Source organism: Ylistrum balloti, unplaced genomic scaffold (assembly GCF_031769215.1).
Source record: "Ylistrum balloti isolate Yb309-2 unplaced genomic scaffold, AGI_CSIRO_Ybal_v1 Utg370852, whole genome shotgun sequence".
Lineage (NCBI taxonomy): Eukaryota > Metazoa > Mollusca > Bivalvia > Pectinida > Pectinidae > Ylistrum > Ylistrum balloti.
The window spans coordinates 500,827-516,632 of record NW_026782489.1 but is presented as its reverse complement, the minus strand read 5'-3'; the positions used below and the strand labels follow the sequence as shown (position 1 = coordinate 516,632).

Below are 15,806 nucleotides of genomic sequence, written 5' to 3'. Positions count from 1 at the left end.
CCAGTTAACTATACAACATCTGCATTGTCAATGCGGGGCCAAAATTACCTAACTTAATATTCAAAACACAGGGGTAAAATTTATTTAAACCTTCAAACCACTTCTGATGAGTTACCAAAAGGCATAGAATCAAAGATCACAGGAGTCAAATTTGTTATAAGCCTTCAAACAAGGTCTCTTGATTTAACCAAAATGACTAGAATCACATTTGGCAGACAGGTTCCAAGGAGGAAGCAAATGACAATGACCCATATTCAAGGTCACAGGGTTAAGTATGTTAAAAGCAACAACTTCTGAAGCAAAAGACCAAGAATCTAATATGGCTGGTAGGTTCCTAAGATGAAGCTTAATACCTGTATGTGAAAAGAATTTACCTCTGCAAATTAAAGAGTCTGAGGGCTTTGTTACACCTCAATATAGGGAACCATTATTTTCTTTTTTCACTTCATGTCATTGAACACAACACCAGTACATAGCAATCCCCTTTTTTTTTTGTTTTGGCAAAATAAAACAAGGAAAATTACAAATTTTGTAAAAAAGCAAATCAATTTAATTTTCTTTTTACAAATGCACGGTATCGACTAGGTTTCAACGACAACAGTTTCAGACCTGACATACGTTAATCAACTGATTAATGCAATATACTCTGTTTTATAGAGGTCCGAGGTTAATTCTTTATTGAATAACAACACAATGAAGAGTGCCTATATCATATAATGAGAAGCAGGCTTACTTAAACAGAAGTGGATTTTCTCATCAATTCCTAATAACTAATACAAGTAACATGATTTTCTCCTTTGTTTGTACAAAATAAAAAAACAGCAAAAAAAAAAAAAAAATTAGAAAAAAACAACAACAGTAAAATAATTGTATAATGCCATTGATCATACAGCTGTATTTATAGTAAGTAGTTCATGTAGTCCCTAACTTCACTGTAGACAATTTAGCCTCTCTCATCAAACACTTCACTATAAACAATTAAGCCTCTCTCATCAAACATTTCACTATAAACAATTTAGCCTCTCTCATCAAACACTTCACTATAAACAATTTAGTCTCTCTCACCAAACACTTCATTATAAACAATTTAGCCTCTCTCACCAAACACTTCACTATAAACAATTAAGCCTCTCTCATCAAACACTTCACTATAAACAATTTAGTCTCACCAAACACTTCATTATAAACAATTTAGCCTCTCTCATCAAACACTTCACTATAAACAATTTAGTCTCTCTCACCAAACACTTCATTATAAACAATTTAGCCTCTCTCATCAAACACTTCATTATAAACAATTTAGTCTCACCAAACACTTCATTATAAACAATTTAGCCTCTCTCATCAAACACTTCATTATAAACAATTTAGTCTCTCTCACCAAACACTTCATTATAAACAATTTAGCCTCTCTCATCAAACACTTCACTATAAACAATTTAGTCTCTCTCACCAAACACTTCACTATAAACAATTAAGCCTCTCTCATCAAACACTTCACTATAAACAATTTAGTCTCACCAAACACTTCATTATAAACAATTTAGCCTCTCTCATCAAACACTTCACTATAAACAATTTAGTCTCTCTCACCAAACACTTCATTATAAACAATTTAGCCTCTCTCATCAAACACTTCACTATAAACAATTTAGTCTCATCAAACACTTCATTATAAACAATTTAGTCTCACCAAACACTTCATTATAAACAATTTAGTCTCTCTCATCAAACACTTCACTATAAACAATTTAGTCTCATCAAACACTTCACTATAAACAATTTAGTCTCATCAAACACTTCACTATAAACAATTTAGCCTCTCTCATCAAACACTTCACTATAAACAATTTAGTCTCATCAAACACTTCATTATAAACAATTTAGTCTCTCTCACCAAACACTTCACTATAAACAATTTAGTCTCTCTCACCAAACACTTCATTATAAACAATTTAGTCTCTCTCATCAAACACTTCACTATAAACAATTTAGTCTCATCAAACACTTCATTATAAACAATTAAGCCTCTCTCATCAAACACTTCACTATAAACAATTTAGCCTCTCTCACCAAACACTTCATTATAAACAATTTAGTCTCTCTCATCAAACACTTCACTATAAACAATTTAGTCTCACCAAACACTTCATTATAAACAATTTAGCCTCTCTCATCAAACACTTCACTATAAACAATTTAGTCTCACCAAACACTTCACTATAAACAATTTAGCCTCTCTCACCAAACACTTCACTATAAACAATTAAGCCTCTCTCATCAAACACTTCACTATAAACAATTTAGTCTCTCTCATCAAACACTTCATTATAAACAATTTAGTCTCTCTCATCAAACACTTCACTATAAACAATTTAGTCTCTCTCATCAAACACTTCACTATAAACAATTTAGTCTCATCAAACACTTCATTATAAACAATTTAGTCTCATCAAACACTTCATTATAAACAATTTAGTCTCTCTCATCAAACACTTCACTATAAACAATTTAGTCTCTCTCATCAAACACTTCACTATAAACAATTTAGTCTCTCTCATCAAACACTTCACTATAAACAATTTAGTCTCTCTCATCAAACACTTCACTATAAACAATTTAGTCTCATCAAACATTTCACTATAAACAATTTAGTCTCTCTCATCAAACACTTCACTATAAACAATTTAGTCTCATCAAACACTTCACTATAAACAATTTAGTCTCTCTCATCTAATACTTCACTCCAATCAGTTTTTTAATTGGCACATATTGTCTTCAGTTAGAAATACTGTCACATTCTTTCTGTCTTCAGTTAGGAATACTGTCACATTCTTTCTGTCCTCAGTTAGAAATACTGTCACATTCTTTCTGTCCTCAGTTAGGAATACTGTCACATTCTTTCTGTCCTCAGTTAGGAATACTGTCACATCCTTTCTGACCTCAGTTAGGAACACTGTCACATCCTTTCTGACCTCAGTTAGGAACACTGTCACATCCTTTCTGTCTTCAGTTAGGAATACTGTCACATCCTTTCTGTCCTCAGTTAGGAATACTGTCACATCCTTTCTGTCCTCAGTTAGGAATACTGTCACATCCTTTCTGTCTTCAGTTAGGAATAATGTCATATCCTTTCTGACCTCAGTTAGGAATAATGTCACACATCCTTCCCGGCCCCAGGAATACTGTCACATCTTATGTTGTTACAATCATGTTCTCTCAGCAAACTATCTACCGCAGTGTCTACTCTAAGCACAAAATAAATAACAATATCTCGTTCTCTTCCTGAGAAGAAATATCAACAAAATATCTGACAAAAAGGAGAATTGCACTAAGACATAGATTCTAGAAGAGAAACTTGACAAAAAGCGAGATATAGATTGATGATCTGGAAAATTACAGATCTTTATCCACAATACCGGTGATAAGTTCAGCCACTGTAAATTGTCTACATTTCAAATAAAGCTCATCAACACAATCAGATTTAAAATCCTACCTTTGTTTGTTTGTCTAGAAATGTACACAGAAAATTTCAGCTTCCTGGTCACGTTCTTTATTAAGAATATTATTTATCATTATTATCACCGATGTCGTCACATGACATGTCCTCCTCTATAATAACATCATCCTCACCATCACTTGTGTCCTCTACATTAATGATCTGGGTCTCATTATTAGTGGGAAGATTTTCGTGTTGAGAGGTTTCCTGTGTTTTATTGCTGGCTGTAGTATTGTCCTCTACTCCTTTATCGGTATTTTTTCCATCTACCCCTACACGTGTGTCCTTCACCTTTGCCGTTTCACTTTTACCCTTTTCCCATACCCCTTCACTTGAACCATTTTCCCCAGTCCCTTCACTAGAATCTTGTGCCCACGACCCTTCATCTCTGTCCTTTTCCTCTTCATCTTTGACAATTCCTTTCACACCTGTGTGCATCACCTCTACATCTGACGAGTCTGGTGTTGTCATGTCAGGTACAGATGTATTCTTACCTTCCGTAACCATGGTATCATATCTACAAAAAATACAAAATTGTAAAGATATCTGCCTTTCACACTTTTGTCTACCCTCTGTAACCATGGTATCATATCTACAAGAAATATAAGATTGTAAAGATCTCTACTTCTTACACTTTTGTCTACCCTCTGTAACCATGGTATCATATCTACAAGAAATATAATATTGTATAGATTTCTGCTTTTTACACTTTTCTCTACCCTCTGTAACCATGGTATCATCATATCTACAAGAAATTTAATATTGTATAGATTTCTGCTTTTTACACTTTTCTCTACCCTCTGTAACCATGGTATCATCATATCTACAAGAAATATCAGTGTAATAACACCCCTTACATAATTATTTTGTTATAAGTGTAATAACACCCTTACATAATTACCTTGTTATCAGTGTAATAACACCCCTTACATAATTACCCTGTTATCTGTGAAATAACACCCCTTACATAATTACCTTGTTATCAGTGTAATAACACACCTTACATAATTACCTTGTTATCAGTGTAATAACACACCTTACATAATTACCTTGTTATCAGTGTAATAACACCCCTTACATAATTACCCTGTTATCTGTGAAATAACACCCCTTACATAATTATTTTGTTATAAGTGTAATAACACCCTTACATAATTACCTTGTTATCAGTGTAATAACACCCCTTACATAATTACCCTGTTATCAGTGAAACTAGACCAATGTCGAGGAAGGGCCCCGCATAATACCTACCCCTTATGATTGAGTTTCTTAATATTAAGAAATATATGGACAGGTGTCAAGTATTGAAAGCAACTTTCATCAAAATCCAATGAAAATGGACAGATGGACAGATATATGGATCGACGGACAGGGAAACGGACCGACAGACGGACAGACAGACGGCGGGACAGACGGACAAGGTGATTACTATAGGGCACCCGCATCGCGATGCCGGGCCCTAATAACACTCATTACTTAATTACCCTGTTATCTGTGTAATAACAACCCTTACATAATTACCCTGTTATCAGTGAAATAACACTCCTCACATAATTTCCCTGTTATCAGTGCAATAACACCCCTTACATAATTACCTTGTTATCAGTGTAATAACACTCCTTACATAATTACCCTGTTATCAGTGTAATAACACACCTTACATAATTACCTTGTTATCAGTGTAATAACACTCCTTACATAATTACCTTGTTATCAGTGCAATAACACCCCTTACATAATTACCTTGTTATCAGTGTAATAACACCCCTTACATAGTTACCTTGTTATCAGTGTAATAACACCCCTTACATAATTACCTTGTTATCAGTGTAATAACACCCCTTACATAATTACCTTGTTATCAGTGCAATAACACCCCTTACATAATTACCCTGTTATCTGTGAAATAACACCCCTTACATAATTAACTTGTTATCAGTGTAATAACACCCCTTACATAATTACCTTGTTATCAGTGCAATAACACCCCTTACATAATTACCCTGTTATCTGTGAAATAACACCCCTTACATAATTACCTTGTTATCAGTGTAATAACACACCTTACATAATTACCCTGTTATCTGTGAAATAACACCCCTTACATAATTACCCTGTTATCTGTGTAATAACACCCCTTACATAATTACCTTGTTATCAGTGTAATAACACTCCTTACAGAATTACCTTGTTATCAGTGCAATAACACCCCTTACATAATTACCCTGTTATCTGTGAAATAACACCCCTTACATAATTACCTTGTTATCAGTGTAATAACACACCTTACATAATTACCCTGTTATCAGTGAAATAACACCCCTTACATAATTACCTTGTTATCAGTGTAATAACACACCTTACATAATTACCTTGTTATCAGTGTAATAACACCCCTTACATAATTACCTTGTTATCAGTGTAATAACACCCCTTACATAATTACCTTGTTATCAGTGTAATAACACTCCTTACATAATTACCTTGTTATCAGTGTAATAACACCCCTTACATAATTACCTTGTTATCAGTGTAATAACACCCCTTACATAGTTACCTTGTTATCAGTGTAATAACACCCCTTACATAATTACCTTGTTATCAGTGTAATAACACACCTTATATAATTACCTTGTTATCAGTATAATAACAGCCCTTACATAATTACCTTGTTATCAGTGAAATAACATACATAACATAAATCTTGTTATGTCTACTCATGTAATAACACCTTATAATGTTGTGATTTCCTTGAGGTTTCCATTGATTCATTTGCAACTCAGGGTGTCATCTGCTTTTGACATCACAAACAAAAAAAGGATATGGAGAGAAAATTTGAATTTTGCATGATTGATAACAAAGAATCTAAATTGTATAATTAAAAGGAGATTAGATGTGTTCCATTTCGTATGTGATTTGTGAAACTCTTCCCTTGACACAGACTTAAACAAACAAGAAAGACCAGAGCTCATCAAAGTCTTCTGGCTATATAAAGCCCATGATAAGATACAATTGTATCAGAAGCAGTAGTAGTGGGAACAACCTTAAACCAATCAGTTCAGAATATTTCAGCAGTAAGAACAAAAAACAGTTCATTTCAGTTTTTCAACATTTCCCCAAAATTTCAATTTGGAACTGGGGAGAAGTTTTAAATGTGTTTTTCAAGATGGTGTCCATGCCAGATGAAATGGAATAGATCCTTTCTGTCTAAAACCCAGGAAGATGGTTAATAATGTTAAAGTGTACTTACACTGATGATTCATCTGGCAGAGTTATCAGCCCTTTATCACCCACTTCCTGGTAGGCAAGGCTTAGGGCAGCACCAGCTGATGAACCCATTACATACAGGTCACCAGTGGGAGGATCGATCTTCTGTAAACAGATCCAGAAAAGAGCCTTGTAAAACTCTGATAGTACCTAGAATACAGGACAATACCTAGAATACAGGACTATACCTAGAATACAGGATTATACCTAGAATACAGGACTATACCTAGAATACAGGACTATACCTAGAATACAGGACTATACCTAGAATACAGGATTATACCTAGAATACAGGACTATACCTAGAATACAGGATTATACAGAGAATACAGGATTATACTGAGGCTTACAAAACACAGATTAAACAGGGGATGACATTACAGTGATTTCATTTAACATATACAGGGACTTACATTGAAGTGACTATACAGGGGCTTATACTGTAGTGTCTATACAGGGACTTACATTGAAGTGACTATACAGGGGCTTATACTGTAGTGTCTATACAGGGACTTACATTGAAGTGATTATATGGGGGCTTATACTGTAGTGTCTATACAGGGACTTACATTGAAGTGACTATACAGGGGCTTATACTGTAGTGTCTATACAGGGACTTACATTGAAGTGACTATACGGGGGCTTATACTGTAGTGTCTATACAGGGACTTACATTGAAGTGACTATACAGGGGCTTATACTGTAGTGTCTATACAGGGACTTACATTGAAGTGACTATACAGGGGCTTATACTGTAGTGTCTATACAGGGACTTACATTGAAGTGACTATACAGGGGCTTATACTGTAGTGTCTATACAGGGACTTACATTGAAGTGACTATACAGGGGCTTATACTGTAGTGTCTATACAGGGACTTACATTGAAGTGACTAAACAGGGGCTTATACTGTAGTGTCTATACAGGGACTTACATTGAAGTGACTATACAGGGGCTTATAAAACAGTGATCATACTTTGACTTACATTTTAACAAATTTTATCATTACTACAATGATGAGAAATCTACCTTGAGACAGGCAATAAGTTGTTTGTTACAAACAGAAGTCATGATGGCTTCCAACACTTCTTTTGACCACTGTCTATTATGTGATTTAGGGGTCACCTCACTTAGGGTCATTCTGACAGACTGTGCTGGCAGACTGCCAAATCTTGATGGTAGAGCCCTGACTCTGTAACATTAAAGAAAAGACTTAAAAATGAACAGACCTCATTGACTGTCTAACAAGACAAGCTTCATGTATCTGTCCTCCACTATATACATAAGGATTGTATTTTACCATTGATCAATCAGAAGGTGATGAAAGCTTGAAACATCATTCATTATGAGGGAAATTCTCCTGATCTTACCTGTCTACTGTCACATACTCTGATGTACCATAGTCAACATATAGGACAAGGATCATGTCTGTTCTGACGTCACGTTCCACCACTACTGCCCGGTACCAACACTGGTCGTAGCCAAACTGTGCACAGCACATCAGGCCTGACAATCAAAAAAATACATTTATAAAAGCATAGCAAGTAAATCCTGTGTTTACAGGACTTAATATTATCAATAATTAAATCCTGACAGGATCAATTACAACCAAATTAGCAGACTTATAGTTCTTAAGTATTTATAACACCTAGGTGAAATAACATATTTGCCATGACATCTGTCTACTTGGTTTGTTTCTTTACATAGAAATAAGATAGCCATTCTCATTTCACATTATCCTTATTCAGCCGATTGTAAATGTTATAATCTCATAGCTCAATCAAAGATGCTAATTAAAAATATTCAACAAATTTAAATAGAGTGACTTGAAGACTGGTAAAGAAGACTTTTTATTTTCAAAACAAACTTAAAATTCATCTAATCTATGTAATCAGAGAGAGTTCCATTGAAGACACATCTCCTTCCTCATGTAATACCAAGATAGTCTCCCTCCACATCACATGACAACATTCAATTCTCAACAGATATGCCACATCACATGACACCATTCAATTCTCAACAGATATTCAAGAGATCTTGATACCAGCCATTGCATGACCTATAGCTGTGCTTTATCAGTGATAACTTTCTCTGCTTTTCCCTTAATTGTTCTTAATTGTTTGCAATAGTGAAAACAAAACTTCTATTGTAGAAATCTAAGATGGCTGCCTGTCAGCCATTTTGCTTTTCTGATCAGTCTCAAAATCAAGTGGACATGTCACCATGTACTGATGATGACTGGAGGAAGCAAACCTGGTTTTGGATTAGGTAAAGCAGCAGCTAAGGGTCCAAGTTCATTCAGGTCAACAGCTAGTTGTTCTAATTTGGAGAGCTGAACATTTATTTCATCCATGCGCTCATCCATTTCAGATCCACTTTGTCTGGTATGTTGGAAATACACCTGTAAAATAACACAGTGGTACATTACTTTGTGGTTACTAGGAGAGACCATCTAAAGTAGAGTTACACTATAGAGAGGTATCATAGTTATCAGACACAATAAACAATACGTTTGTTAAATCTAAAGTATATTTACACTAAAGAGAGGTATCATAGTTATCAGACACAATAAACAATACGTTTGTTAAATCTAAAGTATATTTACACTATAGAGAGGTATCATAGTTATCAGACACAATAAACAATACGTTTGTTAAATCTAAAGTATATTTACACTATAGAGAGGTATCATAGTTATCAGACACAATAAACAATACGTTTGTTAAATCTAAAGTAGACTTACACTAAAGAGAGGTATCGTAGTTATCAGACACCATAAACAATACATTTGTTAAATCTAAAGTAGATTTACACTATAGAGAGGTATCATAGTTATCAGATACAATAAACAATACACTTGTTAAATCTAAAGTATATTTACACTATAGAGAGGTATCATAGTTATCAGACACCATAAACAATACGTTTGTTAAATCTAAAGTATATTTACACTATAGAGAGGTATCATAGTTATCAGATACAATAAACAATACACTTGTTAAATCTAAAGTATATTTACACTAAAGAGAGGTATCGTAGTTATCAGACACCATAAACAATACATTTGTTAAATCTAAAGTAGATTTACACTATAGAGAGGTATCATAGTTATCAGATACAATAAACAATACACTTGTTAAATCTAAAGTATATTTACACTATAGTGAGGTATCATAGTTATCAGACACAATAAACAATACGTTTGTTAAATCTAAAGTAGACTTACACTATAGAGAGGTATCATAGTTATCAGACACAATAAACAATACGTTTGTTAAATCTAAAGTATATTTACACTATAGTGAGGTATCATAGTTATCAGACACAATAAACAATACACTTGTTAAATCTAAAGTATATTTACACTATAGTGAGGTATCATAGTTATCAGACACAATAAACAATACGTTTGTTAAATCTAAAGTATATTTACACTATAGTGAGGTATCATAGTTATCAGACACAATAAACAATACGTTTGTTAAATCTAAAGTATATTTACACTATAGAGAGGTATCATAGTTATCAGACACAATAAACAATACGTTTGTTAAATCTAAAGTATATTTACACTATAGAGAGGTATCATAGTTATCAGACACAATAAACAATACGTTTGTTAAATCTAAAGTAGACTTACACTATAGAGAGGTATCGTAGTTATCAGACACCATAAACAATACATTTGTTAAATCTAAAGTAGATTTACACTATAGAGAGGTATCATAGTTATCAGATACAATAAACAATACACTTGTTAAATCTAAAGTATATTTACACTATAGAGAGGTATCATAGTTATCAGACACAATAAACAATACGTTTGTTAAATCTAAAGTAGACTTACACTAAAGAGAGGTATCGTAGTTATCAGACACCATAAACAATACATTTGTTAAATCTAAAGTAGATTTACACTATAGAGAGGTATTGTAGTTATCAGACACAATAAACAATACACTTGTTAAATCTAAAGTATATTTACACTATAGAGAGGTATCATAGTTATCAGATACAATAAACAATACACTTGTTAAATCTAAAGTAGACTTACACTAAAGAGAGGTATCATAGTTATCAGATACAATAAACAATACACTTGTTAAATCTAAAGTATATTTACACTATAGAGAGGTATCATAGTTATCAGATACAATAAACAATACACTTGTTAAATCTAAAGTAGACTTACACTAAAGAGAGGTATCATAGTTATCAGATACAATAAACAATACACTTGTTAAATCTAAAGTATATTTACACTATAGAGAGGTATCGTAGTTATCAGACACCATAAACAATACATTTGTTAAATCTAAAGTAGATTTACACTATAGAGAGGTATTGTAGTTATCAGACACAATAAACAATACATTTGTTAAATAAAAAGTTCTTTTGTAATAGCTCAAACCAATCATATTGTACAAGGGGTATATGATACAGATGATCCCTTTGAATCTGATCCTAATTGTGACTGTGAAGTGAATTACTTTTTTTTAAATGAACAAGCTGAAGCACCACCTCAATACAGACAACAGTCGACCTATCAGATAGTGGGCCATCATGCTAAAACAGGTGTGTGTAATCATTCTTAAATTAAATGAGTTCTTAACTTCATGTTATCTCAAATGGTACTAATGAACATATTCTTTTATTGAAATCTCTAAAGACTAAGAAGGTAAAATTCCTTAAGAAGACTTTTCATTATGCTAACACTGTATTCATACCACAGTACAACTACTCACCACATTAGGCACCTCAACATGAGTAATGATCACAGGAAAGTACTCGCCTGGGGGCATCATCTCTGTTGTCTTGTATGGATTTTTCTTCTGTTTGAGTAGGAGAAGAAATATTTAAGATCTGAGTCAACACTTTAATTGATCCATCTTGGGATGAAAATCAGCATATTTCAACAGTTATAAAATTGTTATTATCCTTCAAAAATCCTATCAAGAAAGCTAGATTCTATTCTAGTTTCAAATGTTTGTTGGCAACAATTCCAGATATTCATTAAAAATTTACTTCCATTGAATTGGCATACATTAATCAACAGAATGACAACAACTAAGTGGAAAGTGTTGGTTCAGAAAATGACTACAAACCTCAACAACCATGGCTATTTTATGACTCTGAGTTACAAGTTGACTGGTGTTGTCAGGGTGAAAGGCATTACCATGGTAACAGAGGAAATCTCCAAGATCGTTTCCCCCTTCCAGACATATTTTCACACTTGCCTGCAAACTAGGCTCAATTTTCTGAAAGTGAATTTTTTTTCCAGCATAAATCATTTAAGACTCAGTTGAAGTATCAAAGTCTTGGAGCAGAACCGAGTAACATCTCAATATCTGACGTCTGCTAAACCTTCAACATCGCTGAAGTGGTAAAGCAACAGAGCATCATTGTGTTAGAGCTTCTAAGACTTAACCCATTAACTTTGTGTGGAGCAGCAAGAGGTCCCAGGTCTTCGTAAACTTGATATTTTCCCTTCTTTCCTATCATCTTGTTAAACACTGAACACATGATCCCCCAAGTACTTAAAAGAAAGTGATAACAAACTATAACTGACAAAATTCAAGATGGCCACTTGTCAGCCATGTTACTTTTCCAATCAGTCCCAAAATAACCAATGCACAACAGGAGACCAAAAGGATCCTACATAAGAATTCGAGAATGATCTATCCAGTGCTTCTCATTACCAGTAACTGTCAAAATCCAAGATGGCCACTAGAAGGCCATTTCATTTTCTGATCTATCCAAAAAATTCTTATCCATCAAAAATAGAAAATGCATAACTTGGTACAAAGGAGAAACTACAGAAAGATCTATCCTTTGCATCTCCAGAAATAGTGATGACATTTTATGACTCTAATATCCAAGATGGACAGCTATTTCAAATTTTCTGGTCTGTCCCAAAATAGACAGTACACAAATTTGGACCTTGGGAAACGTTCATATGAAATGTCAGAATGATCCATCTGATTACTGGGCAAGTACACTACTTACCAGTATCTCAACAGCACAAGGTTTGGAGACAATTAACTTGTGAATGCGATCTAAAACAGGTATTGGCCAACAACCACTCTCCGTCATCTGAAAATACAAGAAAGTCACTTATCAACTTTAATGTGTTCTGTTTTGAAATTGAAATGGTGACACACATTGCATTAAGACATGAAGCTAACTGCCTGGCATTTCATTAATCATGACTATATACAGGGATTTTGAAATATTTATCTCAAAATAAATCAGTTTCTGGTATTTTCCTCTTAATACTGATGACCACACTTACCGGGGCAATGTTGTTGAGGACACACTCGAAACACAGCTGTGGTGTGTCTATAAACTCTTCTACATCTCCTCGTAGCTGGTCTGGTGTAACCATTTCTGTGTTTCCAAAATCTATAAAGCTGACCTAACAAAAACAGTTAATAGAATATATACACAAACTCAACATTTCATTACATTAATCTATTTTGCCTTCAGTTCAAAAAAACTTAACTACACTGAAAGTAGAAATTATCTTGCGTCAGATATGTCTGTGCTTATAAGGACTAAATATACATCAATCAGCATCAATATCAGTAGTAATTCATGTTGATTTTAATTGTTACAAAAGGCAATTATCCATAATACTTTATTGCTTTTATTTAGTAATAGGTCTGACTATTATGATAATCGAATCTCCAGTTCTCGTCACCTAAATCGCTTGCTCGTTTATTATAATATCTTTATGTGGAACTATAAAATCATCATAAGCAGGTTTCAATGTAAAAGCATTAAGATTAAGTGGTAACAATTATCAAAGGATTACAAAAATGCTTAAAAACTTAAGGTCAACTAAACTGATCGTACTGGAGAAGATTGTTTTTTCTACTTTTCAAAATGGCAGTCATGTTGGATCTCAGAAAAACAAAAAGTAATGACACTTAAAAAGCACCATCTCAGGACCATTTTAGGCAACTTTTCACTGAAACCCATTGGTGGAACTTGAGAAGAACTTGAAAAATTGAAAAGTTTGCGAGGCACTAAATGTTCTACATTAGATAAAATACGCAAGCTAACAAAGGCTTTTCAGGAAGTCTTGATTCGTAACATATTCCAACTTTTATATAAAAATCTGCCAGATAATAATCGATAAGAAATCAGAAATTCTCATTATAATGTAGGAGATAAATCAAGGAATCAGTAAACGCAGGCAGTTTACCTGTATGAAATCCACTTCTATCCGTACTACCTGAGCACGATACCACATCTGGTCCAGGTGAAACTTAGCTGCACATGCCTGCCCAACCTTCCAATCCACATCAAATCCATGTGGTTTACTATCACTAAATTTCTTCTCTAGGCGCTTGGCAAGTTTTTCCAACACGGGAGCTACAAAAGCACACACATTAGACACAAATTGTTTTCCATTTCTATCGATGTTTAATCATGATGAATGTGAAAACATTGCAGTCAGACACGAGTAGTTGAGGAAGGTTGATAATTTCCAGGAGAGCTGGAGGGCACTGAATTATGTTCTGATTCTTACGATATCATTTTAATTAACTGATGTAGAGAGATCACGTCAACTGGTCATGTTAACAGTTCAGCCATATTTTCCTTAAAACATGGATTCACACACAAAATCTTCTTGTAGTTTTTAGAAAAGTGATGCATATCAATTTGAGACACCTCTATAGAGTGACATTATTCAAGATCACATGTAACATTCACATTTGTTGTGGGATTGCCTACCTTTTACAGATAATTCATTAGCAATATTTACCTATCGTTAAAGTTGTCCTGTATAGCAGAATACCATTAATGTTGTCCTGTATAACAACCTACCATTAATGTTGTCCTGTATAACCTACCATTAATGTTGTCCTGTATAACAACCTACCATTAATGTGGTCCTGTACAACAGTCTAACATTAATGTGGTCCTGTATAACAGTCTACCATTAATGTTGTCTTGTATAACAACCTACCATTAATGTTGTCCTGTATGTAGACAACTCCCTCCATGTCTATGTAGGTTGGTACACCCTCAATAGATGAGGAGGAAGGAAGATCAGCAGGCAAGTAATAGACACAAGACACTTCCTGGGGTTCTTCACATAACATGATCTCTGTTGGCTCTAAAACCTTTTCTGGTACTGTCCTTACCTCTCGCCTGTATAAAACAGTTACAATGAATTCACAGGTATCACAATTACTGAGTGTTATCCTGTACATAAGTTACTATAGATTCACAGGTATCACAATTACTGTGTGTTATCCTGTACATAAGTTACTACAGATTCACAGGTATCACAATCACTGTGTGTTATCCTGTACATAAGTTACTATAGATTCACAGGTATCACAATCACTGTGTGTTATCCTGTACATGAGTTACTATAGATTCACAGGTATCACAATTACTGTGTGTTATCCTGTACATGAGTTACTATAGATTCACAGGTATCACAATTACTGTGTGTTATCCTGTACATAAGTTACTATAGATTCACAGGTATCACAATTACCGTGTGTTATCCTGTACATAAGTTACTATAGATTCACAGGTATCACAATTACTGTGTGTTATCCTGTACATAAGTTACTATAGATTCACAGGTATCACAATCACTGTGTGTTATCCTGTACATAAGTTACTATAGATTCACAGGTATCACTATTACTGTGTGTTATCCTGTACGTAAGTTACTATAGATTCACAGGTATCACAATTACTGTGTGTTATCCTGTACATAAGTTACTATAGATTCACAGGTATCATAATTACTGAGTGTTATCCTGTACATAAGTTACTATAGATTCACAGGTATCACAATTAATGAGTGTTATTCTGTACATAAGTTACTATAGATTCACAGGTATCACAATTAATGAGTGTTATTCTGTGATTAAAAGTAATACAATGTAAGAAATCTGCCTTCATAGACAGAAAGACCAATCAGCCATAGGTTAGATATTAAAAACATTATATATATTAATTGATACTGAATTAATACTAATTCATATCAAAATAAAGCAGAATAGTTTTGATAT

General features: G+C 33.8%; 1 protein-coding gene across 1 annotated transcript in view; it reads right to left on the bottom strand.

The window, feature by feature from the left end:
* Window positions 1–573: 573 nt before the first annotated feature.
* Window positions 574–15,806, bottom strand: part of LOC132559067 (RING finger protein 17-like) — a 49,956-nt gene continuing 34,723 nt past the window's right edge. Inside the window, exons 33-43 of the mRNA XM_060223675.1 lie at window positions 14,741–14,925; window positions 13,973–14,142; window positions 13,058–13,180; window positions 12,772–12,858; window positions 11,871–12,023; window positions 11,511–11,597; window positions 9,019–9,166; window positions 8,136–8,271; window positions 7,795–7,957; window positions 6,750–6,871; window positions 574–4,016 (exon numbers count right to left, since the gene is read on the bottom strand). Coding sequence (XP_060079658.1) covers window positions 3,566–4,016; window positions 6,750–6,871; window positions 7,795–7,957; window positions 8,136–8,271; window positions 9,019–9,166; window positions 11,511–11,597; window positions 11,871–12,023; window positions 12,772–12,858; window positions 13,058–13,180; window positions 13,973–14,142; window positions 14,741–14,925 — 1,825 coding nt within the window. The 3' untranslated portion in view covers window positions 574–3,565. The remainder of the gene's footprint in view (window positions 4,017–6,749; window positions 6,872–7,794; window positions 7,958–8,135; window positions 8,272–9,018; window positions 9,167–11,510; window positions 11,598–11,870; window positions 12,024–12,771; window positions 12,859–13,057; window positions 13,181–13,972; window positions 14,143–14,740; window positions 14,926–15,806) is intronic.